Genomic DNA, 26,348 nt, shown 5'->3' with positions numbered 1-26,348 from the left:
CAGATTACGCCCCTTGGCTTGCGTATTCAGCGACATTGAAAGGCGCCCTTTGTCATTTCTGCGTCATTTTTCCGCCGAATGTTCACCGGGGAACCCAAGGTAGTTTTATCGTGCGCGCTTTCACCAACTACAAAAATATGCACGAGGCTTGCAGGGATCACGTAAAATCCCAATGGCACCAGGAGGCAATGGCAGCCTCACAGAACTTTATGGATGTGATGACAGGCAAACAGCTAACCGTTGTTCAGCAACTCAACAGAGCACTCCAAGATCAAGTTGAAAGGAACCGACAGAAACTATTTCCGATTGTTTCTACCATCATCTTTTGCGCAACGCATGACATGCCAATTCGCGGGAAGCAGTCTGGCAGTGGAGTCTTCAATGATCTCCTTGACTTTCGGGTAGAAGCTGGAGATATTCGTCTTCAGGAACACTTCGCATCCGGTGCTGGCAATGCTAAGTACACGTCCGTACGAGTCCAGAACAGGATCATCACAATCTGTGGCGACATCCTGAGAGAGCAGATAGTGGCCGAAGCTAACACAGCGTTTGCTTTTTCCTACCTAGCGGATGAAACCGCAGATATTGCAGGAACAGAGCAGATGTCTATAGGTATTCGCTTCATTGACAAGACGGGAACTAACGTATACGTTCGAGAATAGTTTATGGGATTTGTTGAGCTGGAGCAACTGAACTCTGCTTGCATCGCTGCTACGATCGTGAAGTTTTAAAGGACGCCGGGCTGATTCTTTCAAACCTCGTTGGACAAGGGTACGATGGATGCTCTACAATGGCTGGAAGAGAAGCTGGAGTCAACATATTAATACAGAACGATCTTCCAAAGGCACTGTTCTTCCATTGCGCAAGTCACAAGCTGAATCTCGTGATCAACGATTTGAATGAAGCGTCTGAAATTCGTAACACAATAGGGGTTATCAAACATACCATAAACTTCTTCCGTGAGAGCGTGCTTCGAAGGAAATTAGTGCCCAACATTCCGATGTTCTGTGAAACAAGGTGGTCTGCAAAATACAAGTAGGATCTTCTCTCAGCATTACGTGGCCAGTCGAAGCACTCGAAGAGCTCGCGTCAATGGAATCAACATCGAACGCTGCAACTAGGCAAGGAGCTCACATCCTCTACTGTGCAATAACAAGTTCATCTTTTATTGTCTGCTTGCACATTGTAGCGAAGTATAGCGCACGGCTGGAACCGGTTACGAACGTTCTGCAGAGCGTATCCATGGACATCCATTCTGTACACGACCACATCACTCAGTTGCAGAATATTTTTTGTGGCCGCCGGACTAACGCTGAAGAGCAGTTTTCTGACATCATGAAAACAGCAAGTGAGGCAGCCGATCACCTAAACGGGTTGATATCTGTGCCAAGACAAGTCTCTCGTCAGGCCCACCGACAAAACTACAGGATTCAGTCACTGGAGGAATACTACCGCGTGGCAATATATGTGCCATACTTGGATTCGCTTACTGCTTCTTTGGCTCGCCGCTTCTCTGAAAGCAATGCGAAGAGTTTTAAACTCCTCCAACTGCATCCAGCAAAAATGAAGTGTTTGAGCTGCGTTGAATTTCATGCTATTGCTGAAGAGCTCCAAGGCTTTTACAGCATTGAAAACTTCAAGGAAGAAGGCATCTCTTGGTACGAAATGTGGCGCAACAAAACGGGGGACCCCTCACAAGTAACTTACGCCGAACTTTTGCTTCAGGTCAAGCCATTCTTTCCAGCTGTAGCAAAAGCAATTGAGGTAGCACTTGCCTTGCCAGTTACGACCTGCACTGTCGAACGCTCCTTCAGCACAATGAGAAGGGTAAAAGCTTGGCTACGATCTACAATGACAAATGACAGGCTGGACGGCCTTTGTATGATGAGTGTGCACCGAGATCGTGTAATGAAACATAAGAATGACTTCATCACACATGTCATCTCGCAATTAGCCCAGAAAAACCCGAGGCGTCTGCAGCTGCTGTTCAAGGAAGATTGACGGAGTGCAGTTGTATGTTTGTGAACGTATTGTGCTGTGTGCTGGTGATCTGTTGGCGTGAGTCGAGGACCCTCCCGCAGCAAGACTTACCACTTTTATTTACGATGGGACAGGGTACCTTTTCGCATTTTCGTTATTAACTTTAGTTCTTTGTTCGGTAATAAAATCCAATGTATATTCTCCAAGTGTGGTTCTAATTCGCTGTTTATCATTTTTGCTTCATATGCGTAGTTTAAACCACAAATAGCGCATTTTTGGTGCTACCCAACCGTACCCCCCCCCCCCCCCCCCCCCGCTATGGATGCCCCCCCTTGCAAAAAGTTCTGCGGATGCCTTTGTCGGGCGCCCTCAAAAACCTCATCGCATCGCATCGCATCGATATGCAAAGTGAACAATACAATGTTGTGGTACACCGGCTTCAAATTAGCGCACCAGTCGGCGAGTTTACACATTACTCCGCTAAGGTACGCGTGTTGCTAGTGGATGTCTCCGTTCAGACTCCGTTCGCACGACTGTTGAAGCTGAAGCTAAAAAAAAAAAAAAGAAAAAGAAATTCGCGGTGGCTGCTTTTCTGATGGAGGCGAAAAGCAAAAACGCCCGTGTGTACGAGATTTCGGCGCACGTTAAATATCCCCTGCAGGTGGTCAAAATTAATCCGGAGCACTCCACTACGGCGCGCCTCATCGCCTAAAGAAAGAAAGAAAAAAAAACTGTCCCCGTAACTGAACAAACGGCTGCTCTTGAAATGTCTATTGCTTATGCTACGCGAAGGAGAGAGAGAGTGAGAGGAGGGAAGGTGGTGGATGAGGAAGAGAAGGAGGAGGGAAAACGTTTTAATGATCAAGGTGAAAAAGAAGACGGGTGGCATCCTTACTTGCTGTGCTGTCATACAGGTCTAATTATTCACAATAATGACCAAACAATCAATAAATTTTACTGTGTATATTATCTGAGAAATGGCCAGATGACCTTTGTTTTTGGCGCATTAATAGTGATGTTGATGCCAATGATCAATCAACTAATCAAACGTGTATCAGCGTGTCCAGGAACGGCCGGAAAGTCGTTCTGCTGGCGCACGGAACAAAAAGAAAAACGTAGACTAGCAAGGCACGACGTGCCCAATAGCATTAACGGAGGTCGCAAAATACCATCTGCCGTGGGCGCCGTGCTACCTAGTTACGTCGCTGGGCAGGGCACCGAAATAAGGTGGCCTGGTGGAGGGGGCGCAGCTTTAGGTGCGGAGTCCTCCGCTGCTTCGTCACACTCTCCCTCATTTACATTAAGCAGCCACTCGGCTGGCGATGTAATCATCCTTGCACGCGGTGAGCCGATTCACGCTTTCTTGGCGCAGGGATGCGGCATGACCCGTGCTGTACAACCCTCCCCACCAAGATTCCACAAAATGGGTCTCTAGCCCCCTTGACTACGGCTTCACTGGCTTCACCATGGTAGCTTGCTGTTGTCAAATGCACTCGCTAATTTATTGGTGAAGCAGTGTTAGCGGAACTACTGTGATAGCAGCCACAGTTAAGATTCAAAAGACCCGCGCGTTGTGGTTAGGCAGCGCCCTCTACAGTAACGCGGGTAAACTGCGGCAAGCGGTTTTTCTAACTGCCGCCAGATGGCCATACCGGTCTGCCTCTCGAGTCGCAATCACTGCTCTTTCCGAGGAGTGCGCCCGTAAACCCCGTGATCCGACTGATACGGCACACCCCGTGCTCGTGTTCGTAAGTTCTGAGTCGCCGTCCCGTACGAATTGGTCATGGCCGAGAAGCTTCCACCCGTGACGGACGCTTTCCGCAAGGAGACGATGGAGCGCATGCTCAAGTTCATCGAGGAATCGGCGAACGAAGACGTGGTGAGGGCGCACAACGACGCCGAGGCGACGTTCGCCAGCGAGAAAGCGCGGCTCGTTGAGGAGCAGTGCAAGAAGATCACCGAGTACTACGCGCGCCGAGGGAAGCAGGTGGAGCTGCAGCGCAAAATCCAGGCATCCAACATGCTGAACCAGGCGAGGCTGCGCGTACTGCGCGAGGCGGAGGTGCACATCCGGAACGTCATGGAGGAGGCCCGCCGGAGTCTGAAGGACGTCTCGCTGGACGAGCAGAGCTACCGGGAGTTGCTGGGAAACCTGGTCACCCAGGGCCTGCTGCAGATGCTCGAGCCCGAAGTGACCGTCTTCTGCCGGCCCCAGGACGAAGCGCTGCTGGACTTGGACGCCGCCGCGCGCAACTACCATCATGCCACGGGTGGCCAGACGGTGCGGCTCAGCCTCGAGCCCACTTTGTCGGCCTCGACGAGCGGCGGAGTCGAGCTGCAGGCCAAGCGCGGCCGCATCCGCGTCTGCAACACGCTCGAGGCCCGCCTGAACATGATCGCCGTGCAGCTGCTGCCCCAGATCCGCACGGCCCTGTTCGGGAGGAACCCGAACCGGAAGTTCAACGACTAGGAACTCTCCACTGTGCCTGGTGCCGGTGTAAAAGCTAGTGTCCGTAAGGCAAGGTAGGGAAGTGGCGTTGCCCTTGGAATCTCCGAGGCCGTCACGTGGTCTACTCTGTCGAGTGGAATTGGTCGTGTTTTGCTCTATTTGGTGTGTATTTTGTAAAGTGTACGTTTGACTGGATAGAGCCTCCACGATGGTCCAGGTTGCGTTGGTCTGCAAGCCAGAATTTATCTCACAGAATGTCAGCGGAGCTTTACATAACATTTGTTTGACGTTCATGCATTCGCTATTTTTTTAAGGATCTTTGTGCCTCACCACGTTTTACTTCAGCTCAAAAAGCAGTACGTATGCAGTGAGAAAGCTGCCTGTCATTTGCTGGCATGCTCGTTGAAAGGGTTCTTCTGAAAACTAACACAGGTGCTGCATTGTCCTTGATAACCTGCTTTTCTGTGAAGACTCCATATTTTATTTGGTTCAGCACATGTACACTCTGCGGTTTCCTCACAGCTCATACAAAGATTTGCAGCTCCTGAGTCCTTTGTTCAAATGTATGAGCACTAGTTGGATGGAAGTGCTCCTTTGGAAATCGTTTGCAGTTCGACTTCGCACAGCTTGCGTTGCAAGCTTTTCACCAAGTTATTAGAGCGATTTGTGATGTCTCGAAGTGTAGCACTTAGCATAAGGAGCATGAAAATGTTTATTTTTGGCCACAAAGTGGCCTGCGGCATAAAAATAACGGTGTTGCAGTCGCACTTGCATGTAAAAAACTAATCCTAACCTTCTGTTCTTGAGAGGCTCGATAATAACTATTTTCAGAGAGGCAGGGCCGCAACTTTGGTAGGTTTCAGTAAAGCATAGCTATTGGCTTTGGCACATTCTGAAATGCATATATGGTTGTTATAAGACAGCATACAGTGCTCAAAAATGTACGAACACATCTTCAAAGTGCAAAATCCTTCTAACCTAGAAAAATGCGATTGGGGATCTGTTTAACCGTTTTCTACTTAGCAGGTGTGCATGAAATTTGCATGAACTGCTGCCTCTGGACGTGGCACTCCAGCGATGAGTCCTAACCTCAGTCGTCTTAGTGTGCTCTTCCACTTGCTTCCTTTACTGCGTGCAATCATTACCTGCCCTCCTCCGATGCACTGGTCTCGGCTAGCGAACAATTGCACAAAAACGAAAGCTGGCTGTGTTCAACATTGATGTTGCATACCACAAACGCCGACTACACTATCACGCTGAAACTGACCCGTGCGCTTTTGAGGGCAGATGGTCTGTAGCTGATGTCAGTACACAGTCAGTTGCTGAGAGTTGCAGAGTCAGTTGTCAGTCAGTTGCACAGAATGCTGTGCAACAGAATGACAGGGTGGGCATCTGGGTGGTAATATATTTTCTGAACCAAATCTGGAAGGCACCTGCCGTGGCACTTGTTTTCTGTATGCTTGTTTCAGATTGTGATCCGTGTGATAGTATTTTGTATTTCACGAGTAAAAAAATGGTGACGGGATTCTAATCATTGGAGACTCCTGAAGTGTAGGGGAAGTGTTGTTCCTATCTCGTCTATCAGAAAGAAAAAGATTGAAGTATTGCGTTTCAAGCAGAATGAAACAGTGGGAATGCTAAATTATCTGAAATAAAGATAAGTATAATGACATTAAATTGGTACTGCCATGTGCAAACAAAGCAGTGGCGATATGTTAACACACAAAGAAATCTTCGTCTAGGGAAAAGAATGTCGTGAATGTTTATAATTTGTATTTGGGGAAAGCAAATTTCGTAGCACTTGTAAGTTTTCAGTGTCATGATAACGTTGAAATACAGGCATTGCAGCATTGAAGGGGGTACCACAGAAAGAAATTTTTGTAAATGGAAAAGATTGAAAATGTTTAGGATATATTACAATTTCCGAGTGGGCATTGCTGTGCATGTAACAAACTTTTTTTTTTTTTTTCATAATGAATACAATCAAAAAGCCTTGATGAGGCAGAAGGCGAAACATCCTGAGGGGCTATCACAGAAATGAATGGTGACAGTGATGCAGTGCCGGCAGCACTTTCGGAATAAATATTTGCCATAGTTTGGAGGGGGAAAGTCATACTTTAGGTATTATAATGCAAATAATGTCATCTTAGAGATTGTGTAAAATCGTAGGAGTGTGTTACCAATGTATCCTTTTTTGGGCGAAATTTCTGTCTTATCTGAGAAATAATAATCGTGCAGCAGGCTTGATTGTAGATAGTGATTTCAACATGGCCGCTACTTCCCACCTTGTCTTTGGGACCAGCTTACCTGTTGTTGTTTTCCCCACTTTTATGCCTGTGTGCGGGCGATGTGGACACAGTCGAGGCTGCCTGCCTTTCCGCTTGCCACACGCACTGCTGTGCAGTGGCTGCCACGTGGCAACAGTGCTGTACCATAGCTTTTCCGAAGTAAGAGTCTAGTGAGAATAAACTGTAGCGCTCTCAAGGGTGTCACTGCTGAGTGATAGTTGTCAGTGACGTAAAACTGCGACCTGAAAAGGAAGCCAAGTGTATGTTCGTAGGGTGGCCAAAGTCTAGTCTGCCTAACCAAAGTTCTCTCGGACAAAAGTGTACACAAAGTACGGCAGGGCACTTGCACCAGCGTGCCATGGAATAAAGTTTTTTTCCCACGCAGTCGAGTATGAGCAAACAAATCATCTTTGTGCGCTTTTCTAAGTGCGTTTAGAGTTGTCAGTAGTGCTAGCACTTTTCAGTGAAACACAGATGTGCTGCAAATACAAGCCAGCCCTCTTTGTGTTTGGTGTAAGCGCGGGAACAGTTTAAATTTTGTACTCTGCGCATTCGCTGTTGCAGTAAGTTTATTGTAGAATCAAAGATATGCCTTGAAAGCAGGTAGAAATGCGAGAAAAGTATTTATGTCTTCGGCCGATGCCGTAGGACGCTGCGCCATTGAACGCCACCATTGTGGAACGGTTTTGGTGGTAATGTGAACAATGTATTTTCACTAATGCTGCCTAGATGGCGCCAGCAGGTGTCCAATTGATTGGAAATTGGGGTTTTATGTGGATGAATGCCTTGCCGTTGGAGTACTGCCTCATTACCTTTTGTCCAATATATTGGACAAATCCTCATAGCCGGGTCTCAAGACAATATGCATTAGTGTGCATCAGGCAAGATCGAGGCAGGTGGACATAAACACTGCAGTGCAGTCAAGACAAAGTAACTACTTTTTTTTGCCGGTAACAAAACTTGTAATAATTATGTTACCGAAAATGGTGCCACTCACGTACAAGCAGATGAGCCTGCACATGTTTGTCACTTATGGGAACAGGTAAGCAGAGATAAAAGAAATACACTCAACATTTGAGGTGAATTTCTACATTTATTCGATGTCGCAGCTTTTCATGTATGATATTTGGAAAGGTAGTACAAGAAAAGAGCACATCATTGAAAGTATACAAATATATAGCAATATTAAATTCATAAATCATACATACAAGGAAACCAGTAGGACAACTGTGATCAACAAGAAAAAGGAGTGGAGCAAGAGTATCAGTTCAGACGCCATCATCAGATAGCTTGTATACGAAGCAGACTAAACCTGGCTGAACTGCATTGCTGAATGGACTGCATGACGAAAACAATGGTCCTTTCTTATGTTAACAGCATGTATGAAAACAAAGCATTTCAGGGTTATACCGTATTGTCAATTAGTTCCTTCCGTTTTTCAATTGTTGGCTGCCTTGTTATGACTGCATGTCTTCCATTCACGAAAAAGACAGACAGTATGGTGATGAATGAATTGTGCCATGAGTCCCTATGAATGCCTTCACCTGGTTAGTCTGGCAATACAAAATGTTCAAATAGGAATTAAGGTTTACGCAAAAGGATCTTTGTAAAGAGTCAGCATAAACATGTAATCCGAAGGGGGTTTCCCCAACTTTGCAGTCTGGCTAGACCTGCACAGTGTAGGCGAGTGGGTGCATGCGTTTCGGTTTAAAATAGGGCGTAGTGCTCTGCGCTCTCCCTTTGCAGTGCTGCAATATTGTTCGCAGAAACCACACTAGACTCGCGTATTCCAAGATTGGGCCGACAAATGTGGCGTGTGTGAAAAGCTTCACTTTGTGTATGGCATATAACTAGGGATTGTTTGTTTTCTAGTGAAACCCGATTTCACCCGATTCTTACACCCCGAACACTTTTCAGGAAAATCGGGTTCTACCCGAACGGACCTTTTTCAAAGTAGCGATCTGCACAATCGTGTTCTGATGGTCCGCTCGTCAACCAGTGCCTGCTGGAAGAAAGCCCCTCAAACAGAGCTTCCAAACTCATTGAGCATTGGCACGACTCTACCACCTGCTACCTCAAGCTGGCAAATGACATTGTTGTGCCGAGCTGATGGAAGCTGTGTAGTCAAGAGAACTTCCTCCCAGTTGAGATACGTTCAGAGATCAGGCAGGTATCGTATAAAGACCGACAAGCATGAGGGAAAAATCGACGACCAGCTTCTCGTGAATAAAATGTCTTAATTTTTAGAAATTATCAATCCTCTTTGCTGTCAACCTTTACGGGTTCATTTCCAAAGAAATTCCAAATTTCGGGGAGCTTTTTCTAGAAAACCCCGATGTCCCCTAGATTGGTAGTTTGAAACAAACACCAATTTTAACGCGTTAGAGTTAAAAACTCGACATGCCATCTAAAATTATTTGTATTGTTTAGTACATCTGTATATTTAAACCGAAAAAAAAAAACCCAATTTTGAAATGGTTTTAAAAAAAACCCGATTTCTCCCCAACTATTCGTTCGGGAAATAGCGCACGACTTTTACCCCCTGATTTAAAAAAAATATATATAAATCGCGAGAACGAACAACCCTAAATATAACACGACCCGTTTAACGATCGTTGTCGCGATATGATACTTCATTTATAGAGCGTGCAGTCGTCGGCAAAGAGTTGGAGGTTTACGTCAGCTTACTTTGTTATGTCAAGTGTAAGGAGGAAGAATAAAAGCGAGTTACTACGGACCCCCTGGAAGACGCCTCATAGCACTGGAGCAAGCAAGTGTGACAGCCATACTGTACTGATAGGTAAGGGTCAGTTATGGTTATCTGTTGGAAGATTGGGCCGTCACCTAACAAGTAACGGAGTTTAATTTATTGTGCGGTTCACCATCGTCATGGCGCTCTTTGCCTTTGATGGCCTTGCGCCATTAAACCTGTAATCATCGTCGTCATTAATTTATTGTGCTGGACACAGTAAGCCTCCAAGAAAGAATACATTGGTTTCAATGCGCTCGGTTATTCCGAGGGACGTGTCCAACGAAGCAAAGGACAACGATAAGAATAAAACTTGTGAGGTATTCGAACGCAGTATAATGCTGGAAACTGTTGTGCAGGTGATAGAAATAGGCCAATAATTGTGCAGAGACGCTGCATTTCACTAATTTTAGCAAAAAAAAAAAAAACATCTTTGAAGTGTTTGCTTGCGACAGGCTCTGCATACGGTTTCAAAAAGCGGTTTGGAATTGCATCTGAACCGCGACTTTCCGATGCTTCCTGGCAGGACCGAAAGTATTCCGCCCTCCTGTAACAAATTCCTGCAATGAAGAGCCGCGCAAATCCTGCTAAGCATTTCGCATGTGCTTCCTAAGTGAGCTTGCGAGGGAATTTAGTTGAGAATGGTAGCCAGAAACTAGGGACGTGCGAACATTCCAATTTCCAAGCTTTCCGATCTCGAAGCTAATGACGCGAAATTCAATTCGGCTTCGCATCGAAAACCAGTATTTGTAAATTTTGGATAAATTTTCCAGGTACGTATTTCGAAGTTCGAAAACATGCACCGGCGTTCTCTGCTCGCGGCGACGGGCTTTCCGCACTACTCCGGTGACGTGCGGCGAAACGACGAGGGGAAGGAGCTCTTGGGGAGCGCCTCTTATCTCCTTGGCAGGGATTTTTCAATCAATCAATCAATCAATCAATCAATCAATCAATCAATCAATCAATCAATCAATCAATCAATCAATCTTTTTATTTCAACAACACCTGTGTTGGGGACCGTGAACAAAAAGCCACCAAACGGGCTTGACAGGGTCCGCTGCGCCGTGTACAGCAGCGGCCTGCTGCCAACATAAGCATCTACATACTTGAACAATACATGTATATTAAAACGCAAATCTCATCGCAAGAAGATATGCGTTCTCATAGCAACAAACTATAACAACAACTTAAACTAGAGACGAAGCAAAACGTAACAAGAGTTATCTAAGATAAAAGAAGAAAAAAAGAAATTACACCATGTAGTTATGCCATCAGTAGACAAGAAGTAGCTATCAATTGAACAGCACGGTAAAAAAAGACAGTTTTTTCAAGCAAAGATCATTCAGTGTCAAAGCTTGTTTAGATAAAGGGAAGAACGTGGCGTAGCATTTGTGTGCCGTAGTTCATGCGGGCCCGCGGCATTTCCCAGCGTTCAAAAGTACGGAAGTTACGCTGGTATTGTTTTGCAGTTAGTGCCGAAATATGCGGTAGAAAATTGTTACTTTTTCTTAGTCCATTTTCATATCGTTTGTTCAGTGTGGTTCTGTAATATTCAGGCATTGGAACTAAATTCATATCTTTAAAAATAGGCTAACTGTGCCTATCGTATGCTGGGTTTGCAATTGTCTTTTCTTGCAATACATGAATTTTAGTGATATTGGATTGCGTAGTAGTGCCGCATATCAGATGACAGTAGTTGACTACGATTAAAATAACCAGTTATAAAGACGAAGTTTAACACTTTTGGGTAAACAAAATCTCAGTCTAGATAAAACACCGAGTACATCCCCCCCCCCCCCCCCCGGAGGATATCGACACCCCCCAAAATCGAAATTCTGGACAAACCTCTGCTCCTTGGCATGGGGCCAACTCCGCCCTCGTGCTTCTCTCGTAGAGGAAAAAGAAATCTGATGTCCCATAATGAAAAAAAAAGGGGGCGTAATAGGGAAAAAAAAAGACCAACTTCAGCAGACTTGGGACCTGGAGGCGATGTTGCGCTGCGCTGCTGAGCACGAGGTCGCGGGTTCCATTCCCGGCCGCGGCAGCCGCTTTTCTGATGGAGGCGAAAAGCAAAAACGCCCGTGTGTACGAGATTTCGGCGCACGTTAAAGATCCCCAGGGGGTTCAAATTAACTCGAAGCCCTCCACTACGGCGCGCCTCATCGCCTGCGTTGCGTCGGCGCGTTGAACCAAACATTCAATGGAAACGATATTTGTACGCAACTGGGCTTTCGTATCTAGATAGTGTTGATGAAAAAAAAAAAAGCCTATCTTTCTCTACGCTGCTCTTTCCGCATCCAGATAACGTAACCACGCTCAAGCTGCCCCAGTTAACGTCCTGTAGATAATAAAGCGCAGCTGCATCGTCCGCAAGCCCTCGGGGGCAAATCATAAGGGGTGCGGGAAAACTTCCGGCGGAATTGATTTCTCATGCGGTCTCACGTGATTGGATGCGCGGTCAAAACGCCCGGAAAAACGGCCCGCGTAGCGGCGTAGCCAATCACGTGCGAATTCATGAGAAACGAACCCCGCCGGAAGTTTTCCAGCACCCCGAACGATTTGCCCCCAGGCTGTTGAGTGAAGTTGATCTTTTAAAGCAACGATTTCTGGCTCTACAAGCCGGTGGTTCTTTCGTGTTGTGTGCGGTACAACACACTCTTAAAGGGACAGACAACCGATTTTTGTCGCGTGTATGTTCTCTAGCTCGTATGAAAGCCAGCGTTTTATATAGCCCGGTAACCACAAGCAATTTATAAACAAATGGGCGGAAATAAGTTTAATTTGTCAGCAAACATTTTGAAATCGGAAGGGTGGCGGTTCGTAGTGTCGAAAGTTGACACTACAACATGTGTCCCTGTCACGTGACCTGCAAACCTAGCAGCTACTGTAGCTGCTGAAACGTTTATTTACCTATTGAAAACCTTTTAACACAACTGTTTGTATAACTTTCAATTGTATATGTATTTTTAAGCAGTATATTGAAAATTTTTAAGACACGCCGCCCGCCGTCGCTGGGTTGCTCTCAGTGTAGCCAGAATCAACGGCATCGGGCAGTAAACATGCAGACCGAGCGAAGGAGTTTTGGTGAGACTGGCTGAGTCAGGGGCGTTTGTTCTGCCAAAATATTTGATTTCAGTTTCCAAATACGCCAACGACAGCTCAAAAAAAAAAAGGTCTGGCCAGGGAGAATCGAACTTCCGACCTCCACAACATGAAGCCAGGTTCTACCTATCGTCTGTCCCAACAGATGGCGCATCCGTGCAAAATAGACTGTTGAATTAAAAAAAAAACACATAAAGGAATAAGAAAGCCTGTGATTCACACTTTTGGTAGCCGGGGGCAAGTTTTTAAATATCGCTTTTCATCTCGCATACAGACAAAAGTATGTTGCCGCGCTACTGTATGGGAATTTAGTTGAGAATGGTAGCCAGAAACTAGGGACGTGCGAACATTCCAAGCTTTCCGATCTCGAAGCTAATGACGCGAAATCCTATTCGGCTTCGCATCGAAAAGCAGTATTTGTAAATGTTGGATAAATTTTCCAACAGTTGCCAGCAGTATTTTTCGAGAGGACACATACGGCTCGTAGATCTAAAAATTCCGATTTAAAAAGTTCTAGGACGCTATCACCAAAACCGTTTTGGATTGAGGTGTTAAAAGTGATGCCCTTTCATTTGGGATAACGAACATATACTCGACAAAAATCGGTTGTCCGTCCCTTTAAAGCGTTGGAGGCGGTGGCGGAGGGGGGGGGGGGGGGGAGGAGGGAGAGGGGCCGTGTGTTTCACTCACGGAGCACACTAGAGATGGCGCCGCGAATTTACCCAGCGTTCCCCGCGCTGGAGTGTCTGCTCGCCGGTGGCGGCATCCGCGGTACGATTTTGTCGTCTGCTTCAGCGGTGGTTGTTGTTCCGGCCCGTTTTCGGTGCAGCTTCGCGTCCATTGCGCGCTGCCTTCGCCCGGCTTGTTCGACAGCACCTCCAGGGTAAGCCGCACCCGACGGAATTAAGAGGTCCTACGGCAAACATACGTTGAGTACTGGTTTGCCGGACGGGAAAACAAAATGTACAAACCCAATACAGACTTCTTGTCGCTCGAGAAACGCTACCTTTTGCGCACTGCTTGCCACGAATGGGACTCCGTTTTCGAAATTGGTGAATAATTCGGTTGTGTTTTAACAAGTATTACAAAAGGCGAAAGGAGCAACTGGTTCTGATAAATAGCGATGATGAAAAATCCCTCAGCTATCCTGCAATCCTCAAACTTAAATTCTCAGACGCCTAAACTAACTAGTTAAATTCTCGTTAAATTCTCAGACGCCTAAACTAACTAGTTTAAATCGGTATAAATGGGAATCCTTAAGCTCACATGCCGAATTGTTTCGTTGTCTGCGCTGTTGTCGCGCGGTGGTGTAGCCCTGAGCTAGCACATCATGGCTATGTTCCGCTGTCTCACCCTTCGAAACACGCTCCTCTCCGTTTTCTTTCTGCCGACTCACGGCCTGGCTACAGCGGCGGCGTCCGCCGCTCTAGCATGGCCTTGGCCGACGCTGCTTCTGCGTACGGGACGCCGCCCCCGCGAGTTCCAGGTAACGGCTAGCAGAATCTCTGGTTTCACTCTTTGTAGAGCCACGTGTGTGAATTCAAGTGATGTCGCATGGACAATTGTTGCGGGTTTCGTTTAAAGCTTTGCTTTCCAACCACCCTGACGGCGTGGATTGGAGCCAGTTTTTTTTTTTTTTGCATGGTAAATGACAATCGAAGCCCAGCGTATTTGCACTAATAAACTGGGTAGCCACGCCCACGAAGTACTTAAGTTACCGGGATAGTGACCCGTACTGGCGAAGGCAAGCAATCGAGATACGGGGCAAGGCTCAAAAGTTGAGGGGAAAGCAACTATCCGTTTTTGCACGTGCTGCGGTTTAATTTGTTTTAAGCATATTCACTCATTCCGTATCCATACTGTGGTTCGGGATGCAGGTATTACACTGCAGCCGTGCCAATGTACAAAGATTGCACCATGTGTTTGCCCTGTTTTTTATGGGGTTCCACATGGGAGTGAACGAGTCGGACAAACCTGTTTCGTCGTGTCCGCTCCGGTGGACTTTCTTTGGTGCACTTATTCTTGGGCCACGTTGTAAACCGTTTCCGCCGACGCCTCTTTCACAAGTTGCGAAATCGGCTGATAACGATTTAACTGGGTTGTGGGGGTTTAACATTTCACACAGTAGTGATTTCCCGCCCCGCAGCCATCCGCGCTCAGCAAACATGCCTTGCGAGCGCCGGCTGCGGACGGGTCCCTTGTTTGCGGAGACAGACAAAGGCAGGAGGCGGCGAGGGCAAAACATCAATGGCAGCATTTATTGCAAAGTGCGAATGAAATACACTGCATACAGACTGATCGTAGGCCATAACGGTAACACTGTGAGCGAGGCATTAAACAACGCTAGAGATCGCGATGGTTCGACTCACCGATGGCATACCGGAGCAGCGGAGCGCTGCGCGTGCGAGCGCGATTGCAGTCTCCCAGCTCGCCCGGACGCGTCCTATTGTGGCGCGTTCCCCAGGTCCGGACAGGCGCGCCGAAACGTCCGCTTGCTACCGCGTCCCCAAGACAAGAGACCGTCCTCACGTCATCCGACAACCCACCACACCTCGCCTTTTGGTGGCGCTAGTATCGAGGAAGAACTGGTTCTCGGGTAAGGCAGAGGGGAAAAGGGTGAACGCCTCTACCAGGGCGACAACAAACCGTCCGGTCGCTGGCGCCCTCCCGTATGGTTCCCGTCGCGTGAGCGAGGCGCGTTGTGCACGCCGGCCGCGATGGGAAGCTAGCCAGAAAGGGGTTCGCGTGAAAGTCGCGATCCCCACAGGGTATGGTACGGATGTGTGACGTCCGCTCGGTGGAAGAATAACGGAAACTGAAGGAGCGTGAATGGGCGCGAAAACAACAAAAAGACGCTGCCGCAGTTGCTTCCTCAAGTTCCACCTCGTCGATTAGCTATGAATCCTTCCCGGATGTGTGGTAAGAGGGGGGGACTGTTGGGAACCTTGATGATTGCAACCGCGTAGGCGTCGTGGTGCCTTAGATAATACACGAGAGCTCATTGCTGGGCTAGTTGGTGGATATTAAGTTTAGAAGAAACCAGCTGAACATGGAAACAAAGGAATAAATGTTAACAAAGGACTAAAATTGTCCCTGTCAGTTTTTGTTTACATTCAGTCCTTTGTTTCCATGTTCAGCCTGTAGCTAGCCGCGTCAACATAGCCGCTCGAGAGCTCACCTTCCGAGAGGGTCTTAGCCTTGAACCCTTCCCTGGAGCCCTGTCAGCTCGAGATCGGCTCCTTTCCTTTCGTGAGATTACATCTCATTACTGCCTCTCCCGCCGTCTACTGCCCCCTGCACACCGGGCGCTCTCTCACGCCGAAGAACGCCTATGCCGCTTAGTGCAAACGTATACCCTTCCTTGCCTGTCCCGCCTGCACCGCATGTACCCAGGTCTCTACTCCTCACCCCACTGCCCCGCTTGTGGGGTGGTCCAAACCATGGATCACCTCCTCTGGCAATGCCCCCACAACCCATTCCCCCCATATCGAGACAGTAAGCACTGGGCGAGGGCGTTGGGCAGCTCGGATTCGACGGTGCAAGGTGCCGTCGTCGCCCGGGCAGCCGAAGTCACCGGGGACCTTCCTCCCTCGGTCACCACCCCTCCGCCGAATTAGCCCCCCTCTCTCTCTCCCGGATGGAGGGCAACTTGCCCGCATGGAACGCCAATGTATGTGAGCGAATAAGCCTTGTATGGCTTAAAGGGCTTTCGGAACAACATTTTCGCCGGTGTCTTTCGCGTCTAAGCACACGCACATCATCGGTTGCCGGTTCACTCGTGCGCTGGTGGTGATAAAGGCGTGCACGCGCAGCTAGGCTTCATGCCCTGGCGGGAAATTTAAACGTGGGCGTCTCACGGCCCAGCGCGACCTGTCGGCTGTCCCTGTGGTCAAGCGGTTTGGGTTCGTGCGTTACACAGACGGTAAGATGCGTGTGACGCGAGAGGAAAATGGACAGCTCCATGATTGTCCGCTAGAATAAAGATCGACACCATCCAAGTTTCATCTAATTGGCTAGGATTTATGTTCAATCGCAAATACAAAAAAAAACGTGTTTTGTTCTGCGCACTGGCTGGGCGGCGACCAGCTGCGCTGGTCATCCTTCTTCAATGACCGGAAGGGCACCGAATTTTTATGTTCCCGCCTGAAGCGCCACTTTGATCCGACACTGTGTCGCCAACTTATTCCCTTATTTAAACTCCTCATCGTAGCGTATATAGGCAGCAAGCGGTGCCAGTATATAAGAGAAGCGCAGAATAACACTATCTATCTCAGCAGAAGACATTTCTCCAAAGGCAGAAGAATCACCAGCGTACAAACACTGCACTGTATACATTCCATTCAATAATGTGCCCTTGGCGATTCTTTCCAATACTCTAAGCATACCTGACGTACGGACCACAACGCGGCTGTTCATGTACCATTCATCCGACCTGGTTGACTTTCGCCCCCTCGGGTCGTCAAGAGCCGCAGCCACGTGGGGTAACTATAGCCCTAGCCCTGCACCGTGCCAGGGTGGAACAAGAATTATCCGGATACGTGCCGCATGACAGGTGAACATGAACGACACTGCAAAAACACGATGCAGCAGTGAAGAGGTCTTGAATAAACCCTGGCTTTCGGTTTCAAAGCGCTTAATTTTTCTGTTAATTTTTTCCATTAACACCGAAAAGAATAGAATTGTTACGTGCTGTAGCACAAAAGTCCCGCAGAGCTTTGGCTCTCAAAATATCCGCACGATTTCACGTCAAGGAAATTGATTTCAAAAAATCGTTCCCCTCGCTGCACATTGGTCGCATCTCAAGAAATTTTGCCCGAAAAGCTGTGTTGTTTTTTCTTTTCGATATTATCTTGATTGAAAGAAAACGAAAAAAAAATCTCCCACCTCCCCTCGCGGGAACTCCTGTGTAGATGCGACGCATGAGGTTCACGTTGCAGCGTTGGACAGCGGAGGAACGGCGCTAGAACGATGGAGCGGAGCGGCGCAGGCACCGCGTTTTATAGCGCGCATAACGGTGAGGGGACGTGCCGGCGCCAGTGCGTCTGCCGCGGCTATGACGCAACACAATCCAAAACAATCCACTTTAATCCAATCCAAGCCAAGCCAATCCAAGCCAGTCCATTCGAATCCAATCCGATGCCCCTCGCGAGAGAGTGTTCGCTATCAGAGAGGAGAGGGGGTGAGCGGCGGAGAGCGCAGCTCACGCGGCGAGGAGAACGGGGGAGGGCGGACGCCGACAACAACGCCGACGCCGGATGCAGGGACAAGGCGAGTGAATGAGATGCAGTCGCATCTAAAAACTTTTTTTTTTCGAATGCTTTTTTTCTCCCAACCCCTCACATCAGGACGCTTATATGCCCTGCATCATCGTCGTCGTCGTTGCTCGTGCAGCGTGGTGCAGAAGGTGGTGCTGATGGACGTGGCGACGTCGCTGCTGTCGTCGCTGCTCATGTTCACCGAGCTGGGCATCCTGTCGGCGGAGACGCAGCGGCCGCTGGGCGACTACGTGACGGACGGCGGCTCGACGCGCATGTTCTTCATGCTGATCAGCGAGTACGTGGGCGACGCCGCCTACCCGCAGTACGCCTCCTCCCTGCTCGCCGTCACGCTGCTCCAGCTGGGACTCAACCAGGCGGTAAGCACCTCTCACCCTTCTCCCCCCTCTGGGCCGGTTGCTTATATGGGGGATTGGGAGGGAAGTGGAATGTACGGAGCGAGAACAGGTTGGGGAACAGGCGGTACGCACTGGCACCGGCATTTAAAGATTCTTGGGCTACTTAAACGCAGAAATTTTGGTCTGTCTGTATGTCTGTTCGTCTGTCTGTCTGCGACTAATTCAGCCACCCAGCCAAAGTGGAGTAATATCTGCGCAATAGTCTTATATACTCGCAGCCAAATATAAACGTTCAAGTCCGGTGTGAGTGTTCATACTTATCAACATTGTTGAACAAGAACAAGAAATTACGCAAATATAATGCAGAAAATCAATACACTAGTGATATTTGCAGTGTTCCTTTATTAAAGAAGTCATGAATGCTTGGTTTTTGCGGTGGCAAGTGAAATACTACATCAACGGCAGAAAACCGTTGCCAGCGCTACCTCCTAGCGGCATTTAAGAAATCAAACGGCTATAGCAACGAAAGGTTCCACTAGATGGGATACACCTTCCGCCTGGAACACTCGTGCAGCAGGACATCGTGTTTCTATAAATGTTGTAGTAGGGTGGCTCAATTCACGCCCGACTTAGAGCAGTAGAACGCTGTAAATTTAAATTGAGCTGGGCAAACCTCTAGCGCATGCTCTAGCGTGTTCTTCTTGGGAGGAACGAGACGGGAATGAGAGGTGAGCGGGAAAAAAAAGGGAGGCCTTTACTTTAAGGAAGAAGAAAACGTGGCGAAAACTAGACGAGGACGAAGGAAACGAGGTAAGACATATACAGGCGCCAACTTCCAACTGTTTATTTGAAGCAAACCACGCGAAATTTATACATGACTTATCTAAACATAAACAACAACAAAAAATCAACCAAGGTATAATCATGCCAGCAAGTGTAAAAGGTGGTGAAAATGGCATTGTCACCACCTTTTATAGGGCCGATCGAGATCCCGCACGCAAAAATAAACAAGGCCGATCCAGATCCCGCACGCAAAAATAATTGTCCGGGAATTATGACAGCAAAGGCCATGCTCCTCCAGCCAGCGCCAGAGCTCTAAACCATGAGAATCCGTTCTGAAGCCCCAAGAAACATGGTGATCATTGAAGTCACCGGCAACAATAACTCTCGATTTACTGGACATGAAACTGTGAGTTTATCTACTCTCAGAAGCCTACCGGAAAACGGAAGACTGCCGGAAAATACACATTGACGAGGGAGATCGGAGGACTCCCAGGGAGAACCAAGTCTACCGCGAGTACTTCGCCACTGGGTGACATCAGTTCTAACGAGATAAATGCTCTGTGACAAAGTTTTGAAGAAACTAAGGTTAGTAAACCACCCACTCTACTACTGCGGTCTAACGTAAAGACCCGATAGTTTCTCAAAGCAAAACATTTGTCATTAGTAAGCAACGATTCTTGAAGAAGGACAACATCAGGACTATAATTTGCGACTAGATACTTGAGATCAACAGAAACAGAACAGAAACAACAGATCAACAGAAAAAGAATTCACGGAGCAGCAGTTCCACTGAACAACCTTCAGAGATGCTATACTGATTCGTGTACTGTTGACGCAACAATGGCCCCGAGTATATATAAGTGCCATTAGTTGCAGTCGTACGGGACATCTTTTTGCTGTCTGGTTTGCAACGTGCCGCCTTAGCTTCATCTATAAGGGAGATGAGCCTCTTCTGTTTTGTTGGGAGAATCCTAGTTGAAGAAACGTCATTCACGTGCATGACGTAGAAGTCCTCGATGTCGACAGCAGGGGCACCTGTTCCACCCTCGTAATTACTAACAACCTGAACTCCCTTCGGAGCGACCGGCTCGCCGCTATTATAGTCTGAATCTGACACTGCTTTATTCCTGGAGGAGCAGTCTGCAATAGCCTGGGTATCAAGTTTTTCGGGATGAGTTACAATCTGAGGTTCAGGGGTAGAACCTTTGGCCTGGTGGTCAATAGAAACAGCCGGTAGTGAGCATCCTAACTTTGTCGCCCAAAGGCTTGGGATATGAGTCAGCGTGACAAGTGTCTCTGGAAGCGGAGCGACCACTTGCTGCATTACCTGCGCGACGGACTTTTCAATGACTGGAGTGATAGTGGCTGGAAACCTGGCATCAGCAGCTGCATTTGTTGTGTGAACTGCTGCCGCATAACCCTGAGTACGACTTCTCAACAGAGTCGAAGCCTCAAACCTAGAGCAGCGGGTTTTCTCCATTATCTCTAACAGGGAACGTTCATGAGACCCAGCCGGGCAGTTGGAATATGTTGCTTCGTGGGCTCCCTTGCAGAGACAGCAGAGGTCTATGTCGGATCGGCATGATTGCGCATCATGACTGCCTGCACAGTTTTTGCACATGAGATTTGACGTACATCCTCGAAATGTGTGCCCAAATCTCCAACACTTCTGGCGCTGCAGCGTCCTAGGCTCCAAAAGGTCTACCCTGCGCACCAGCAGCCATGCCATCACCACAGAGGGACATTTGAGTCCTGCAAAAGTCATGATAACGGACGCGGTAGGGATCCGCCTGCCATTCTCCACTCTGGTACAGTAGTAGACCGCCGTAACAGCTGCCATTTTGAACTCCTCGAGGACTTCTTCAGGTGACTGCGTTGGATCGACGTCCCGAACAATACCCTTTACACAAGCTAGGTGCGGCGGAATGAAGGCATTCACGGGAACCGAGGCGAATGATGTGCACCGCAGCAGGTCCACGACACAATCCAAGTCTTTGGATCGGCACAACAGCCCTGCCCTGCCAGATTGCCTTACTTCCGAGATAGCCATGTAATGCTGGCTCACTAGTTTCAGCTGCCCCTGAGGGAGCTTGGAATTTTTTGCTCGGATCACCGCGTCACCTGCGGGGACAAGTGCTACCGGAATGCTTTCGACGCCATGCCGCTTGAATGCTTCTAAGGGTAAGCTGCTTGCAGGCAAGCTGGCGGGCCAAGACGCCATGCTGGGCCCCGGGGAACCTAGGGCCCTAGTATCCCCCACTTGTGCAGGTTTGCAACAATTTCGCCCAAATTTAAAACTTCAGCCGTGGCCAAAACACCCACTCACGGTACCGATGTGCAGTCGTAGCAGTCTCAGAAAACGCAGCGAGGAATCGCAGCAGAACGACAAGCTGACGTGTCAGGCAGCTCGTCTTGTCCTCCCTTCTCCTCGTCGTCGTGTTTTGCGCAAACGCATTCCTTTTCACAACCCCTTCCTATAGAAAGTCAGAAGAAGCGCGAAGGCTTTCTCCCATGAACACTGCGCAATAACCAGACCCAAATCACAAACAAAGAACAAACGCATGCGACCATTTTTCGCGCCATAAGTAAACGCATCTACGAACGATCTAAATGTATAGCGACGCGCGGTTTACAAGATAAAGGTAAACTATTGGTAAAATATTGTAAAAATAGGTAGAATATAGAAAATAGAAAAATAGAAAAATAGGTAAAATATTATACTCCTTCATTATGGATGTACAGCCACGGTCAAAAGTTTACGGACCAATTTTAAGTTATTTCTCCTCCTATAGCAGCCCGTCAAACTGTCGAATGCATACCTGGTGTTGTATAAGTACTGAAATAAGGAAAACTACCGCACATAGTACTCCGGGCTGCCGTGCGGCGCAGAAATACCTCAAAATTGCTGCTCTCGTGGTCCGTAAGCTTCCGCTCTTGGGTGTACGTATTGACTTATATAAGACCGTTCCCTGTTCGCGATTTTCAAGTACCCGTTTTGACACAATGGATGTCCGGTTTCACGCACGCGCCGTGTGACCACAGATCTTATCGGGGCTCGTCGGTCAACCAACCGGTATATGGGTAAATGCATTAGTTTTTTTACAGGACGCCATCAGTCCCATTAATAAAGCTGTCGCTTTAAAAAGCGTGTACATCGATGTGAAGACGGCGCACTCACAACTGGGTTTATTCCAAATGAGAAGAAAACGTATACACTCCGAGGAGCACAAGAACGGCGACAGATTACGAAAAGTGGGGGTAAAGGTTTTTGGTTACACGCTAGTGGCACGTGCCATACATACAGTGATTTCTCCAAAACGTTTACGCGCAGTCGGCGCGATACAATGGGAGCTTGCTCGCCCTCCTTCACGGCCCGACATGCATCGTGGCTTCCTCTCGGGAAATTCTACCTCTCGAACGTGACAACACTGTAGCCTGCTCAAAAGCGGCTCCGCAGTTGCACCTGGCTGGGCGTGCTGCAAGAACCCCTGCAGCAGCGCCTCGCTGGGGGCACGTGCCTGTGCGCTGATACTCCGTGGGATGTTATGCAGCGAACTTTACACAAAGACTTCCTACTGAACCCGCATGGTATACGATATTTACCCACAGAAAATAACTAAGGAGTCCCCCTGTATACGATTTAATAATGCTCCTGGGCCTTCGCAGCATATGGCGGGCGGGCATGGCGTGGCTACATGGCGACGTGGATGCCCGACCGGCCCGGCAGTTTCTGCGGGAGAGTGTCACGCAGTTCGTTGAGGGGCTGAGAGTCCAGCAGCCAGTACCAGATTGGTTGGATTTTGTAGAGCCGTTAATTACTCTAAAGTGATAATTGACAAAACCTAGCCGGAGTCACGTCTGGTAGATTTATGTCGGTGTACCACATGCAGCGTGTGGTTATTTTTGTGTTGTACATGTGTGTTGAAGACTGATAATAAAGAAAAAAAAGACAATGGAATGCTGAGACGAATTCCTGGGCGCAGATAACGATTCACGAATTTCCGCATGTGCCGTACCTTGTACTTGCACGTGGTGCTTGCTTCCCCTATACCTTGGCACAGCGGATCGAGTTTTAAAGAGGTGCAAAAACGACAAGCACTTGCCCCACGCCAGAAACAGCGTTCAAAATACATTTTAGCAAAAACAAAAGAAAAAGCGGAGTAAACCAATTAGGGAGGCAATTTGAGCGTTCTCCCACGAGATGATAGAATTAAAAAAAAATTGGTGCAGCTTGCACTAGTCGTGCGAAGCTGGACAAAGAGCAGAGCTCACAGCCACTGACCCTTGGTCGGAGACGCGGCTGTTGAACCTCACGTGGGTTTCCGAACTTGCCGCTCAAAGTTCCCCATGACGGGCAGGCCCGGATCGGTTTGTCCGCAGCCTTGCACACCTCTCCCGAAGTGGAGCGCGCTAGCAAGCGCTAGAACTCGCGGCAACCGGCTTCGCAAACTCGGCGTCTGTAGCGGGAACTCCGCGTCTGTTTATACTTATAAAATACTGCGCAAAATTGACATTGACAAAGACGAAGGACGGCGAACACAAGGCGGCGGACAAGAGAAGCGTGGCACAAGAAAAGTCAACACTCAAGTGGCTGAGACAGAATGACTACCGAGTACTCCTGGGAGTCAAAACGGGGGAGTTCGTAATCCTCGACAAAGAGCAACACACAAAGCCACGCAAGCGATGCTCAAAAACTACGAAGGAGGAGTGCAAGGACGACAAAGCTCTGGCAAAGGAGGAGTTCCATGCAGCTTCATTCTGCAAAAGTGCCGGAGGCGAGAAGTGAGCAAGAGAAGTGAGATAGAGTAAAGGTGTTTGCCTCAATGTCTTCTTCGCCGTGAAGACCCACAAAGAGGGCATGCCCCTTAGACGATCAACCAGGACAAGAGGACACGGCAGCGAAGGGTAGCGGTGTTTCTGCAGCAACACCTCACCACACGCAAGGTGGATGACCCATACCTTCTATGCAACTCTCAGGAGTTAGTGACCTTTCTGCATCAGGCACCGCCCTTGTACTGCTTTTCCACTGACGTGAAGGCGTTGTTTTGCAGTGTACTCCAAAAAGGCGTCATCGCAGCGTTGGAGGAATGCATTGACACCTACGGAAATGTCCTCTTCCAAAACCAGTGCGCGATGGCCGCCAGGGACTTTCTAGGGCTGCTTCAACTTTACCGGAATGCTTTGCGGGTGCGCTTCGAAGAAAGTGTCTTCGCGCAGAAGGACGGCGTATCTATAGGATCGTGCATTGCACCAGTACTCTCCGATATCTACCTGGCATAGGGGGACCGCATGTTGCTGCCGGTTTTGAAGGGGATGGGTGTCACGCGCTTCCGATACGTGGACGACTTCCTGATCTGCTTCCCGTGGGGAGAACTGGGAAAAGACAGAGTAACGAAGGTTTTGGAAGCCTTCAGCAATGTCCATGCAAGCCTCGAATTTTTGCACGACCTGCCAGAAGACGGGTGCCTTTAGTTTTTTGGACGTCAACCTCGCACTGCAAGGTGGCCACGCGTGTTGAAAGTACCTGACCAGAAGTAAGAAGAAATTGCTCCCACATGACTATGGGCATTCTAAACTCGTGAAAAGAGGAAGAGCCACAGCGTGCCTAGTGCAGGCTATGTATACATCGCGCCAACACGCTGTAAAATAAAGCCTGAATGGTCAGATCGGGTGGCTCAGGGAAAGCGGCTTCTCGCACGGGTGAAAAACGTCGCCGACAGATACGACGTGGAAGTCGTCTTCTGGAGACACTGCGCAAGCGGACGGATGATCATGACGCTTAACGCCCACGCATCCGAGCCACGAGAAAGCAGCTCGTCTTCCTGGCGAATTGCCTGGCGTGGGGGGTGCTGTTGGGCCAGAGCGCCCGGCCCAAACCGCGCGCGGCAGACGTGCCCTAACTTGAATGCGCCGCAGGGTCGCCTCTCCTTTCCCCTTCTCAATTGCTGGGCCGAATCATGCCTCGCACGAACGGCCCGCGGTAGACACGCAGCTACACGCCTGGAGACGGCGCCGCTGAGTCGCCTTCCCTTTCCCCGTCGTGGCGGCTCGGTTGACGCAACCGCTTCGCCTCCATTCGTCAGGTTCAAACTTCGGCCAGCGAGAGTTCTGATTGGAGCGATTCAAACCGCTCGCGGCTGCGACGGACCCCCGGGGGTATAGAACCAGCCCGGAAGCACGGCGGGCGTGGCACTTTTCGGAGGCACCTCGTGGAGACGTGCTTTCGACTTCGTGCGCGCCATGTAACGCCTTTGTTACCCTCGTACATACTGCATATAAATGCTGCTTCAACTCTTCGTCGGCTCGGAACTTCATCGCTCTGCTCTGCGCCTCGTCGATAGCGGACGGACCAGGGCAACCTCGCAGCTCAGGTGACTGCGCTCGGATGGCCAGTCGCAACAAGGGCCAGGGTCCAATGAGAGCTTTAAAGATATAGATCCGCAGTCGAGGTACTCGATCTTTTGTGTGAGGTGATTTATTTCCTGCCTGTATGCCGGATACTCTAGCAAAATGTGCTTAACTGTTTCCGGCAATCCACAGTTTTCACAATAGGGATTTGCGGTTGCGGCCACTTTATCCCCGAAAACTTCTGGATCTCACCGGCCTACCTAACTTTCTGCTGCCTCCTGCCACGCTTGCCTTCTCTAGGGATCCACTCTGTTACCCTTAATGGCCAACGGCACATGTCCTTAACACGCGTTTTTTCCCTGACCCACTCCGCTCTCTTCTTGTCTTTTAAAGGAGCCATGAAGAGAAAACACAAGTTTGGTTCATTCGAAAGATTGCTTCGTTAGAACCATAACGATACCACTTATAACGCAAACTTCGCTCAAATAAGCTACATAATTAGGAAAAAAGGAAATGACCATGCGACCCACCAGCTCATTTTCCGCAACAGAACCTGTGATGTCACTTGGGAATGCTCTGCGATTGGCGGAGGCCGGCGAAAGCAAACGCATGTTAGGCAGGGCTTACAGCTTGCATAGCGGGCTAAATGCCCGTGAAACATACTGCACATTCTTTTTATGACAAAGAACGGTGGAGTAAACGGTTGAAGGTCCGAACGAACTCGCAAGCGTGTGCGCCAATGCGTACGAAACTAGCGCCGGCCGAGCTCGACATCTCGCCGTCGCGCAGACGAATTTTCAGGTTCGAGGCTCTTCGGGGCCAACGAACCGTTCCAGCACGCACAGCCGCGACCTTGCTTCGTATCGTAATCCCTTCACAGGAGGTTGGCCGTCATATCGCCAACCAGCAAAGGTAAAAATAGAAACGAGGGGAGTAAGGAACAGCAAGAAGCGACGAGATAGTGCCAGTCGTTGCGTAAGTTTCGAATGGTGTGGGCTTGCTGCTGTCGTTACGAGCTAGTTTCCAGTTTACAAC

General features: G+C 48.8%; 1 protein-coding gene and 1 pseudogene across 1 annotated transcript in view; both read left to right on the top strand.

Moving 5' to 3' along the window:
• The window catches only part of LOC144164732 (sodium-dependent proline transporter-like), a 109,593-nt gene that overhangs the window by 57,420 nt on the left and 25,825 nt on the right, over positions 1-26,348 (top strand). Inside the window, exon 5 of the mRNA XM_077695024.1 lies at positions 17,960-18,203. Within this exon, the coding sequence (XP_077551150.1) occupies positions 17,960-18,203 (244 nt within the window). The remainder of the gene's footprint in view (positions 1-17,959; positions 18,204-26,348) is intronic.
• On the top strand, positions 3,628-7,101 carry LOC144164735 (V-type proton ATPase subunit E pseudogene; annotated as a pseudogene).

This window comes from Haemaphysalis longicornis, unplaced genomic scaffold (assembly GCF_048455015.1).
Source record: "Haemaphysalis longicornis isolate Haplotype H1 unplaced genomic scaffold, Haemaphysalis longicornis Haplotype H1 scaffold_136, whole genome shotgun sequence".
In the NCBI taxonomy this organism is placed as follows: domain Eukaryota; kingdom Metazoa; phylum Arthropoda; class Arachnida; order Ixodida; family Ixodidae; genus Haemaphysalis; species Haemaphysalis longicornis.
Note: the sequence above shows the minus strand (reverse complement) of the source record. Positions and strands in the feature narration are given on the sequence as shown.